At 48.3% G+C, this 13,395-nt stretch overlaps 1 protein-coding gene across 1 annotated transcript in view; it reads left to right on the forward strand.

Moving 5' to 3' along the window:
* Window positions 1-12,920, forward strand: part of LOC124110348 (nuclear migration protein nudC-like) — a 38,839-nt gene extending 25,919 nt beyond the window's left edge. Inside the window, exons 8-10 of the mRNA XM_046469649.2 lie at window positions 1,033-1,116; window positions 10,561-10,679; window positions 11,621-12,920. Of these exons, the coding sequence (XP_046325605.1) occupies window positions 1,033-1,116; window positions 10,561-10,679; window positions 11,621-11,672 (255 nt within the window). The 3' untranslated portion in view covers window positions 11,673-12,920. The remainder of the gene's footprint in view (window positions 1-1,032; window positions 1,117-10,560; window positions 10,680-11,620) is intronic.
* The last annotated feature ends 475 nt before the right edge of the window (window positions 12,921-13,395 follow it).

Raw genomic sequence — 13,395 nt, forward strand, 5'->3', positions numbered from 1 at the left:
TTTAATTGTCTGTCGTGTATCCCAACCTTGTGATGCATGCTTACAAATACTGGAATTGGGTCACGCGCCTAATGCATACTTTCAGTAGGCTTGCTCTGGGATATACGGTCCGAATGAAATTAATTTCCCTCTTTTCGACTGTTTAACCTGATCTAAGATTTAGCTCACGCAGATACAGTGTTCTCATCCGCTGCGGTGATGAAATACCTATCCAGTGGGGCCGTTTGGAGTCACCAATCGTTTTGGCAATGACGATTGAGCCTTACGGTATGCGCTTGACAGTGCTTTGGTATTCCTATAGGGTAACGCCTAGCTAGGTGCATGCACATCGAGTGCTTCCGCCTTGGTGTTTACTTCCGCTGGTCGGAAGGAACGCTAGCAGTGAGGATTCGGGTTGTAGGTGCTCCCCGCCGCCTACTGTGGTAGTCAGCCTCAGTTTAACAGTGGTAACGTATTACTTAAAGTAATTTGTAGAATTTTCCTATTCGGAATATTCTATAAGTAATACGTTACCACTGGGCTGCTGCCCGCCCGTCCGTCCGTCCCCTGAGCACTTGCTCTCGCAAGAGACAAGAGTGAAGGGTGTCGCATGGCAGCTAGGTGGCTACACACATGCTGCATGAGGTAATTGAGATCTCTGTGGTAAATTTCGCTATAGCAGCAGTTGTGGGAGACAACAGCCTCGGTATAACAGTGGTAACGTATTACTTATAGAATATTCCGAATAGGAAAATTCTACAAAATTCCCCTAATGTGTGAAAATCATAGTTACAAAAACATTTTCAATACATGAATAAGGTAGCAAACATATACGAGATAACATACATCAAGTTAATACATGGTATGAGAGTGCCATTAAATCACAAGAAAATGAATGAGTCGGATCACTAAATCTATGACTGAGACACGGTCACAAACCGACAATCATAAATTTTCTACTATCATTTGCCGTAGTGCTCAGATACTGAATGTTGTCATGTTGTGGCAGTTGTTACTCTGTGTCTCAGATGAGTTTTTGTCATTTGTCTGCAGATTAACAAGATGGAATGGTGGAGTCGAATTGTCACAACAGACCCAGAAATAAACACAAAGAAAGTGCAACCAGAGAATTCGAAGGTGAGAGACCATGTTTGTTGTTTAAGTTTATATAGAACCAGGTCACTGCTTGTTGCTTGAACAGGCTGATTGTGTTACCTGTTCCAACCGATCTGTGAAGATCGGGGTAAGAACTGATCCTCAGCAAACCCATGCTTGGCGTAGGCATGGTAAAAGGTTACTTCCCAGGGCAAGGGAGTTAACTGACTATAAAAGTCCAGTTTCCACCCATGCCGAATTAGGCTGGATTCTCTTTCAGATTAAATCCTCCTTGGGGCACTTATTGCATTTTCCTGGCTCAAGAAAATCTACATGACATAGTTGTAACCATTTTCCTTAATAAAAATGTTACCACACAAAAACTTCGTTTTTGTATGATATACGACCACCCTTACGGTGCCTTACCCTCCACGGCGCGTCACGCCAAGGGAAGCAACCCTCACCCAAATCACTTTCCTTTATGTCATTCATTCTGACAAGACGTGTGGCAACTCTGAGAAAAGTTTCTAAGTACGAAAGATCGTGACCTGAGACAGCATGGCTGACCAAACTGTATGTATGGTACATTTATTACCTTGCAAAGGCGTAATACCTCACATTGTAAAATTATAACGATGTAATTCTCTTAGAAGAAACGCCATGTGTACGGCGCATGTGAATTCAAATGTCCGTAATGGCGTCCATTGTGCGGTTCCACTGTCTGACACATGTAAACCCAAAGCCAACAAAATGGCTTGGGGTTTGGTTAATCATCCAGATTACACCTGCACATTTTTTCCTTTACAAAACCCAAGGTGCTGTACTAGATTATAACTACACATACCTTTTTTAAAAGGGTTTTTACACCTTAGTGCGTAACACGCCCACTTGGTGTATTTAAAAAAATTATACAACGAACAATGGCTATTAGTATCGCGCTACAATCGCGTTACACATTACGCCTTTGCTTCTGTTTTCACAATTTATTAAAAGCACGTATCTTGCCGATCTTTAATCGCACTGATACACTTTTCCCGCCCAACCCAACTCAAAATTTACGGTCTTTTTTTTACAGACCTTCAAACTTTGTACGGGATGCGGGCTAAATATTCCGCCCCAAGACCAACATACGTGTTGCCTAAAGTGCTTGGTTGAGAACGGGCATGATGATCAGACATGCTCCACATGCATGGCTTTCACGCCCAAAACAATGAAAAGGCGACATGCCGACCTGATACACTAGAAAAGTCTACTCGAGGCGGGGGTGGATATTCACTCTAAGAAGGCCATTTCCCCCCCGTCGATGATGGAGGAGGTCAAGTCCCAGCTCCGAGAGGAGATGCGGGCTGGGCCTCCCCCGTCGTCGGCGCCGGGCGCGGTTTCGAGGTCTTGCGGAATGTCCGGCGTCGGCCGAGGCAGGCCACTTGACCTCGGGGACGACCCGAGACCGGGCTTCGGCTCCGGCTCCGGCTCGAGGTCGCTCCCCAGCGGAGGGGTGGCGAGCGCTGGCTCGTTCACTACCTCCGCACCTTTCTCCCTAGCGGAGTCAGACGCCTTCTCCGAGGCCGAGGCTCCCGCTAGCGGAATTATGGCCCAGAGCCAGGTGGGTTCTCTTGAACCCCCTGCACCTCGGGACCGGGACTCGGCTTCGGGCCGGGGGCAGCCCGGGGATGCAAAGGCCCAGGCCTTCGGGCATCCTTTTCCTACCTCGTCTGCTTACTCTCTTGAGGACTAGTCGATTACGGTCGGCTCGGAATCGAGAGATGAGGAGTGGATGGAGGAGGGAGGGGATGACTCGGAGGCTTCGGGAATTTTTTCCATCGCATCCTCGTTGAGGCACGTACTGGACAAGATTGTCCAGGTACTGCCTCAGGTGGCTGCGCCTATGCCCGAGTCGGATCCGACTGAGTTCCGCCTTCCGGGGGACGCCTTTGCTCCTAGCAAGTCGCCCCAGGTGCGGCTCCGTATCTTGTCCTCCCTGACACACGAGGTCATGGACCCTCTGCTCTCGGGTGCCCGCAGGAAGTTCGACCTACCCGAACTTAATAAGCGGTACCCGTTAGCGGAGGACGGTGATTTTGAGGTGCCAGTGGTCGACGAGTGCGTCTGGACTTCTGTCACCCTGGGGGGGTCTTCGACCCCCGCCTTGGCTAAGGCCAAGCAGGGCCGGCGGTTGCCCCCCTTTCCCATGTGCGGCGCGGAGTTGAAGGCTGCTTACGTTTGCTTTGAGGAGCAATACCGTAATGCATGCCAACAGCTTTGCATATCCGTACATTCCGCGTATCTGTCCGCTGTACAGAGGGAGCTAGTGGGAGAGGGGACGGCCGACTTGTCAGAGTTGGCGGTGCAACTGACAGAGGTCCATAGTCCCCTCGCGAGGGACGCTATTCGTAGCTGTGCCTCGCAGATGATGTGCGCAGTCATGGGCATGCGCAGGCTGTGGATGTCAGTATCTAAGTACTCAACGTCCACACGCCAGGATCTCCTAGCTTTGCCTTATAAGATGGGTTCTACCCTCTTCCCTGGGGCTCAGCAGGTGGTCAGAGAGGCCGCTCAAATGTATGCTTCTATCAAGGACTCTAAGGCCTTGTTGGAGATACCTAGCGTCAAACCGCGTAAGCGGGCCTCTCCGCTTGACTTCTCCCACGCTGATGCGCCGGCTCAGAAGTCAGCACCTGCTTGGAAGCAGCCGCTTCCTTCAGGTAAGGGTACGGGAAGAGCAAGCGAGGCAGGGGCCGGGGCAAGGCAGCTGGTCGAGGCCAGCAGCCTTTTCGCGGGGCCGGGAACCCATTAGCGCCCTGAAGTGCCCTGGGCGGACCCACGGTCGCATGTTATCGAACTGCAGACAGTAGGGGTCCACTGCCTAAAACCGGATGTCCCTGTAGGCGGCCGACTGACTCTATTCCTAAGGGAATGGGAGAAAGTCACCTCAAATCCCTGGACACTGTCCACTCTAAGGGATGGCCACTTGCCTCGGTGGAAACATCATACGCCCACCTTCTCCGGGATAAAGCACACTCCGGTGCCTGCTACCCGAGAGAAGGCGGAATTTCTCCGTGCCGAGGTCGACGCACTTCTTATGAAGGCGGCGATCGAACCGGTTCCCGTGGGACAGGAAAGCGAGGGATTCTACTCGACGTATTTCCTAGTCACCAAAAAAGACGGAGGGTTCAGACCTATTCTCAATCTGAGAAGGTTGAACAATCTTATAGAGGTACCGTTCTTCCGGATGGAGACACTGCGCTCAGTGATCTCAGCGGTCGAGACAGGAGAATGGCTAACGTCAATAGACCTAAAAGACGCATATCTCCACGTACCCATACACCCCGAGTTCAAGAAATACCTCAGGTTTTCTTTCGACGGGAGGTGTTATCAGTTCAGGGTTCTACCATTCGGGATCGCCACGGCCCCGAGGGTGTTCACCAAGATGATGTTGATTACTGCCCAAGTAGCCAGGTCGAAGGGTCGGTTCTCTTGAACCCCCTGCACCTCGGGACCGGGACTCGGCTTCGGGCCGGGGGCAGCCCGGGGATGCAAAGGCCCAGGCCTTCGGGCATCCTTTTCCTACCTCGTCCGCTTACTCTCTTGAGGACTAGTCGATTACGGTCGGCTCGGAATCGAGAGATGAGGAGTGGATGGAGGAGGGAGGGGATGACTCGGAGGCTTCGGGAATTTTTTCCATCGCATCCTCGTTGAGGCACGTACTGGACAAGATTGTCCAGGTACTGCCTCAGGTGGCTGCGCCTATGCCCGAGTCGGATCCGACTGAGTTCCGCCTTCCGGGGGACGCCTTTGCTCCTAGCAAGGCGCCCCAGGTGCGGCTCCGTATCTTGTCCTCCCTGACACACGAGGTCATGGACCCTCTGCTCTCGGGTGCCCGCAGGAAGTTCGACCTACCCGAACTTAATAAGCGGTACCCGTTAGCGGAGGACGGTGATTTTGAGGTGCCAGTGGTCGACGAGTGCGTCTGGACTTCTGTCACCCTGGGGGGGTCTTCGACCCCCGCCTTGGCTAAGGCCAAGCAGGGCCGGCGGTTGCCCCCCTTTCCCATGTGCGGCGCGGAGTTGAAGGCTGCTTACGTTTGCTTTGAGGAGCAATACCGTAATGCATGCCAACAGCTTTGCATATCCGTACACTCCGCGTATCTGTCCGCTGTACAGAGGGAGCTAGTGGGAGAGGGGACGGCCGACTTGTCGGAGTTGGCGGTGCAACTGACAGAGGTCCATAGTCCCCTCGCGAGGGACGCTATTCGTAGCTGTGCCTCGCAGATGATGTGCGCAGTCATGGGCATGCGCAGGCTGTGGATGTCAGTATCTAAGTACTCGACGTCCACACGCCAGGATCTCCTAGCTTTGCCTTATAAGATGGGTTCTACCCTCTTCCCTGGGGCTCAGCAGGTGGTCAGAGAGGCCGCTCAAATGTATGCTTCTATCAAGGACTCTAAGGCCTTGTTGGAGATACCTAGCGTCAAACCGCGTAAGCGGGCCTCTCCGCTTGACTTCTCCCACGCTGATGCGCCGGCTCAGAAGTCAGCACCTGCTTGGAAGCAGCCGCTTCCTTCAGGTAAGGGTACGGGAAGAGCAAGCGAGGCAGGGGCCGGGGCAAGGCAGCTGGTCGAGGCCAGCAGCCTTTTCGCGGGGCCGGGAACCCATTAGCGCCCTGAAGTGCCCTGGGCGGACCCACGGTCGCATGTTATCGAACTGCAGACAGTAGGGGTCCACTGCCTAAAACCGGATGTCCCTGTAGGCGGCCGACTGACTCTATTCCTAAGGGAATGGGAGAAAGTCACCTCAAATCCCTGGACACTGTCCACTCTAAGGGATGGCCACTTGCCTCGGTGGAAACATCATACGCCCACCTTCTCCGGGATAAAGCACACTCCGGTGCCTGCTACCCGAGAGAAGGCGGAATTTCTCCGTGCCGAGATCGACGCACTTCTTATGAAGGCGGCGATCAAACCGGTTCCCGTGGGACAGGAAAGCGAGGGATTCTACTCGACGTATTTCCTAGTCACCAAAAAAGACGGAGGGTTCAGACCTATTCTCAATCTGAGAAGGTTGAACAATCTTATAGAGGTACCGTTCTTCCGGATGGAGACACTGCGCTCAGTGATCTCAGCGGTCGAGACAGGAGAATGGCTAACGTCAATAGACCTAAAAGACGCATATCTCCACGTACCCATACACCCCGAGTTCAAGAAATACCTCAGGTTTTCTTTCGACGGGAGGTGTTATCAGTTCAGGGTTCTACCATTCGGGATCGCCACGGCCCCGAGGGTGTTCACCAAGATGATGTTGATTACTGCCCAAGTAGCCAGGTCGAAGGGTCGGTTCTGTCACCCATACCTCGACGACTGGTTACTAAGAGCTCTATCGCAATCCCTCAGTCAGATAGCTACACAAGCTGTGATAGACATTCTGATCACACTAGGGTGGATAGTCAATCTCAAGAAGTCAGAGCTGAGCCCTACTCAGAATCTTGTCTTCTTAGGGGCGAACTTCAACACAGTGAGCGGACTTGTATCTCTATCACAAGACCGCATACTCAAGGTCAGAAGGGTTACTTCCCAGTTTCTTCTGGCCATGAGACACACTGCTCGTACATGGCTCCAATTTTACTGGGCAACATGGCGGCGACAGTGGATGTTGTTTGGCGGGCGCGCTTGAGAATGAGACCCGTTCAACAAGCACTACTCCAACTTTGGGTGAACTCGGAAGATCTCGAAACTGTTCTCGAGACCCCGCAGTGGCTCATTACACACCTTCAGTGGTGGACCGAGGTCGGGAATCTGTCCCGGGGGCTCCCCCTCGACACTCCCATTCCGTCTCTCACAGTTCAAACAGACGCGTCACTCTCCGGCTGGGGAGGCGTTCTGAACGATCACACAGCCTCGGGACTATGGTCCCAGCAGGAGATCAAACTGCATATCAATATGCTAGAACTGAGAGTGGTCAGGTTGGTGTTCCAACGCTTCCTGGATCTGCTTCGTGGCCAAGTGGTTCGTCTAGAGATGGACAACCAAACGGCGATGACTTACATCCGGAAGCAGGGCAGAACGGTGTCACTGTCGCTTCTCCAAGAGGCGTGACAGTTCCTCCTATGGTGCGACTCACATGATATCAGGGTGATACCTGTTTATCTCCCGGGGGTGGACAACGTCCGTGCGGACGCTCTGTCTCGCCGGATCCTCGCTCCTCACGAGTGGAGGCTCGACCCGGGGATATTCGGGATTATCTCCCAATTATACGGGTCGTTCCAGACACCAACGTTCTGTTCCCGAGTCCCCGACCCGAGGTCGTTGGCAGCGGACGCCTTCCAGCTAGATTGGACGGACAGAATACTATGGGCATTCCCCCCAGTACCTCTGATCCCCAAGGTCCTATCTCAGCTAGCCACTCAGCCTGCGCGACTACTTGTGCTCCTGGCACCTCTTTGGTCGGCGCAGAGCTGGTTTCCAGTAATACTCAGGTTTCTGGCTCAGCCTCCTGTTCTATTACCTTTACGACCGGACCTTCTATCCCAGAACGAGGCCCTCCACCCGAATCCCAGGATTCAGTGGGTGGCTTGGCTACTGTCAGGAATCGCCTCCAGAAGAGCGGTATTCCTGCACGAGTTGCAGACACAATACTGGCTTCGCGGAGGGATTCGACGAACGTTCAGTACGAGGATAGATGGGCCTGCTATGCGCGCTGGTGTGTCGATAGAGGGATTGCAGATCCCTTTTCTGCAGATCTCGTAGCAGTGCTTGAGTTCCTCCAGTCACGACTAGATGACGGCCTGGCCGCATCAACAGTCCGGGGTACTCTACAGCTATTGCAGCTTTTCACGTCCCTGTCGACGGGGCACTTCTGGGTCCGCACCCATTAGTACAGCGTTTTTTAGCAGGTGTGGACAGGATCCGACCGCCTGTCTGGCGGATCAGTCCCCATTGGGACTTGTCAATCGTTCTTGATTGGCTGTCCGGTCCTTCCTTTCGGGATCTGTCGTCTCTCTCTCTTCAGCTGTTGAGCTGGAAGACGGCGTTCCTTGTGGCGGTAATGTCCGGCAGACGGGTAGGCGACATTCACGCAATGTCAGCCGATCCCGAACTAACTGTCTTTCACCGGGACAGGGTCAGTATTTGGTTGCCGAATTCTTACCGTCCTAAGGTCGCACACGCCTTCCACGTGACGGCTCCTATTGAGCTACCTGCTCTTTCACAGCCTTCCTCGTCGGGGACCACTGCAAGACATGCTCATGTCTTGGATGTCCGCAGGACCCTCAAGTCCTATATCAGCAGAACTAAGGGTATCCGTAAGGATAACCAATTATTTTGCTGTTATGGCGGTAGGAAGGCTGGCTCACCTGCGAGCAAACAAACTATCTCCAGGTGGATAGTCTCTTCTATCTGTACGTCGTACACACTTCAAGGCAGGGACCCCCCTACCAGGTTGTAGGCTCATTCGGTTAGAGCGGTAGCTACGTCACAAGCGTTTGCTGCGGCTCTGCCCATTGAGGAGATCTGCTCCGCGGCTATTTGGAGCCAGCCGAGCATGTTCATAAAACACTACCAACTCGACAAGCACTCAAGCGAGCGTGCTCGGTTTGGTCAGTCAGTTCTCCGAACTGGGCAAAGTTCTAATCTCTAGCCGATTGAGCCTTCGAGATTTTAGTTCGCCCGGACCAGTTATACAACTGCTCAGTAACGGTCCGGATTATATCCTCTACGGTCGATTAATTATCCGTCCATACTAATCGATAATACTCGTATTGCACGGCACTCCTCAGATCCTTGGAGACTCTCTGGCCTAGCTCAGCGCGGTTATACGTCTCTCGTGTTCTACGCCCCTATATCACTCGCTAAAAAAAGTGTGGGGGGGGTGTGTGTTTTGAGTTCTCAAAATATGATCAGCCACGAAGGCTTATATCATAGTATATGGTCGACCACGCCTGTCTCCAGCCCCCGCCTCTCGACGGTGGTGCCTCACGATCAAGGTTGGTTCCATTTTATTGAACTCTTAGTCTATTCACTGAATATTCAAAATACGATGTATTTATTACGCTTGTTGCTGACGGATGCCACTTCCTAGATTATCTTTAGGAGTCTGTCTGGATGCAATAAGTGCCCCAAGGAGGATTTAATCTGAAAGAGAATTTTACAAACCTGTAGAGGTTATGAATTCTCTGATGAAATCCTCCTTGGGGCACGGCCACCCACCTCCCCTCATTCCGTCAGCATTAGACATATGGAAAGTGATTTGGGTGAGGGTTGCTTCCCTTGGCGTGACGCGCCGTGGAGGGTGAGGCACCGTAAGGGTGGTCGTATATCATACAAAAACGAAGTTTTTGTGTGGTAACATTTTTATTAAGGAAAATGGTTACAACTATGTCATGTAGATTTTCTTGAGCCAGGAAAATGCAATAAGTGCCCCAAGGAGGATTTCATCAGAGAATTCATAACCTCTACAGGTTTGTAAAAATTTCCACCAGTGGCTATTGTGAGTTATGCCCCTTCTATATCCCTCCTATTGACCAATCAGATTCCACCTAGCATATCACTTGCATTTGCTTTAAACAAAATGGCGTCACCCAGTCAAGACGATATGATCGATGATCAAGATCTATCTTGTAATAGAACGGGTCTTACCTCGCGGGGTGCATAAAATCATGTAAGCACCTTGATTAAATACATGAAAAGATTTTTGTTTTGCACATTGAAGTCCATACTGTTTACGAACCGGATGTTGATTTCAGTATGCGATTTTGATTTGACTATGCACAGACTTGTTAGCCCAGCCAAGTTGTAGCTCCATAATACCAGCCTAGTTTGGCAAGGGTGGAAACTGGACTTTTTTAGCCAGTTAACTCCCTTGCCACCCTTGCTTGTCATAGGAAGTGACTAACAGGATTGGGTGGTCATCGTAACACAATTGCGTAGATGATGTTAATACTGTGAAACTTGAAATTAACATGACTGTGAATTAAATGTGAAAAATGTGAGTTGTCTTTGCTCACATTATTAAACTTTGCATGTATGTCTCCAAAATGACTACCAACAATGAGACAGCCTCACTGCACACTTTTGATAGCGGAAATACCTAATTGAATATAAAAACAAACAACTATATTATCCACATCTCGATTTATCGAGCAGCAGTAATAAATATTAATATCAACAGACAATCAGGTGAGATTATCTGTTACATACAAGTCAGCAGTATTCCGGAGACCTGTTCATTATCAAGTCTTGACCAGTTAGAACAGTAAACATGAGCAACTATCGAAGAATGCAATTTACCTCGTCCCCGAGTCCAGAGCACCCATTCCATTGTCGACTCTTACGACAAACTCTGTTGCCTGGGGAGTAGTTCTTCCCCTATCCTGGAGGTGGGGATCTGTTGAGTCAGGCATACACACTGGTCGACACTGATATTCAATCAGTTTGGTCCAGAGAAAGAAAACCAGGAATGATTTTTGAGTTAAGACATGTAACCCTGACTGTTGCAGCTGTCTGACCTGGATGGAGAGACGCGGGCGATGGTGGAGAAGATGATGTTTGATCAGAGACAGAAAGAGATGGGGTTACCCACATCAGATGAGCAGAAGAAACAGGATATCCTCAACAAGTAAGTCGCGGGGACTGCAAATCTGGCATGTCAACGATCTCATGTTTCGGTAGTATATTAGAATCCAGTTAGCATCCTCTATATCGCCAGGGCTCGCATGTCAGTAAACCTACACTAACCCCTGGATCCATTCCCGTGGTTCTTGTGATCACAAATTAAGGAGTAATGCAGGAGAAGTAAAACATACCATTATTCCTTCAAATAAACAAAACAGGATTGATCACATGTCTGGATTACCTCACTCTCATTAACATCAGATCTTAGTTCTCACAACCGCTAAGCGGCGTAAAATCATACTCACTCACTCTCACAACTGCTAAGGACATCCCATTGCAGGTCAGGAAGACCTTTCGTGAACTTTGACCAACCAATGACATGAATGACAGGAGAAGTCAACATTAGCCAATAAGAAGGCAGCTTTCTTGAGATTTCCAGTACTAATTTTAAACTGGGGACTTTTATTAAAAGTATTTTGAATCAATCATGCAGCATGAAGGTCTCAGCTTTCCATCAATATCATAACATTGTACATTATGTTGAAAAAAATAACTCTAGGGAAATGCTAGTGATAACGAAACATGAAAAGAGGGCAAAAATCCTGCCATAGAAAACTTTCCCCTATTTAGATATTGCTGAACTTTTGATATGTTATGTGCTTTATCTTCACATACAAGAAACACGAAAAATAACTAAAGTACTATTTAGTCGTAGATTGACTGGTTATGGTTATGGTTATGGCTGTAACTTGGTGTGCCTCTATATACCCAATGAAGGCAGATTTTCACTAGATTTGATGAGTGATGATGACGGGATGCTATGTTCCAGTCTGCTGACCAGTATAGGTCAAATTTGCCAGGACTGCCAATTGGTACGAGTTTCTCTCCATGTTGACGATCATCCTTGTACACAATAATTACATGCATTGTTGTCTCATGTTGCAGGTTCATGACACAACATCCTGAAATGGACTTCTCCAAGTGCAAATTTACATGATAAACACTGCTGATAACTCAACCATCTCAAATGTGATCAACAACTCCTTGTTTCGTGTACATACAGATCAACAACACATTTCCATTTTACACCAATTTTTGTATGAAAACTGTCTTTGTGTTGTGACGGAAAAACCAGCTGTTCACCAGCATTTGTATTGAACGTGTTGTTTCAGTGGTCACCCCCTCAAATGCATACCATTCCTTTAACATGTTTATGTCGTCTTCATTTTCTGAATAAGACTCACATTAAATACGGTAGATATGACAATGTTTGTGATACATTTTGGTTTATGTAGAACCAGTGATAATGGATATTTTATGCAGTCTAACTTCGTGGTTTTGATATTTTGGAGATTTGTTACAATATATTTGTTGTCCGTTTTGTTATTCATGACTTTGATCAGACACTGAAATATCGAAGTCACACAAAGCAATTAACCAACCACAGCTGAAAACCATGTTCAGAAAAAATTATCAATTATATTTTCCAACTGCTCTATCTTACATTGTCTTAAATCATGTTAAATGCTTGGAAAAAAAAGGTACAACTGCTATAATGATGCAAACTAAGTTTCAATATCAAATGCATCGTATGTTTTACACTGAGATATAAACATGAAAATTCCTGCCCTCTTTTATCCCAATCAACTGGATGACAAATATAACTGAAAAATTAATTACGTTTAAATTTGACCATGTTGACCAATCCACGTTAATAAGTCAGCTAAAGGTCTTAAACACACTATGAACATGCTGTGAGGGAACTCAAATTATTGATGTTTGTTTCATGAGTGTTGATAAAACTCTTTGGTATGGCCATGTTTTTTTTATAAAGACAAGGAAAGGTTACCATGGTTACAGTACGCATGCTTTTCACCACTCAGTTCCAGACAGGTACCATACATTTATATTTAAATGTAGAAAATTTCCGATGGAGATTATTACCAATGTAGTATTGTGGGCCAATGCTGTGTAGTGTATGAAGAGTGTGTGACCAGTAGTTGTCCAGCAAGTCACGTGATCATGATGTCCCTGTACTATGTTCTTGTTTCGTTACTGTATATATTATTGCAGAGTGGTGTTCCATATCAATACACCATTATCTCACAACAGGAGTGAGTGATGACTCTGGACTGTCAAATATTCACAGTGAGATTGAGAAAATCCTTCATCGATGAAGCTGTTGATTGAACATTCATAAAAGTTTCTTTGTCATTTCATCAGTAATAAATGGTTTCAATCATCAGTCTTGGTATGGTCTGTTTTGTTATATATGCTCTTCGAAGTAGACGAAATCTAGGCAGAATAGTCAATAACATAGAGCCACAAGGTTCTGTTGTGTGTGCATCCATAGCTTTCTTGAATAAATGCATTATTAAATTATTAAGTTCAGAAAAAGAATATGGTACTCATATTGATTTGGTTGGTTGGTTTGTTGTTTAACACCGCACACAGCAATATTCCAGCTATATGATGGTGGTCTGTAAATAATCAAGTCTGGACCAGACAATCCAGTGATTAATCTCATGAGCAGCGATCCATGCAATTGGGATCTATGACATGCATCAGCGAGCCTGACCACCTGATCCCGTTAGTCGCCTCTTACGACAAGCATAGTCGCCTCTTGTGGCAAGCATGGGTTGCTGCGGACCTATTCTGTCCCGGGTCTTACTATATTACACTTCAGCTGAAACTGATGAATGTGTGGTACATGTATAGTG

This window comes from Haliotis rufescens, unplaced genomic scaffold (assembly GCF_023055435.1).
Source record: "Haliotis rufescens isolate VD_foot unplaced genomic scaffold, xgHalRufe1.0.p SCAF_5, whole genome shotgun sequence".
In the NCBI taxonomy this organism is placed as follows: domain Eukaryota; kingdom Metazoa; phylum Mollusca; class Gastropoda; order Lepetellida; family Haliotidae; genus Haliotis; species Haliotis rufescens.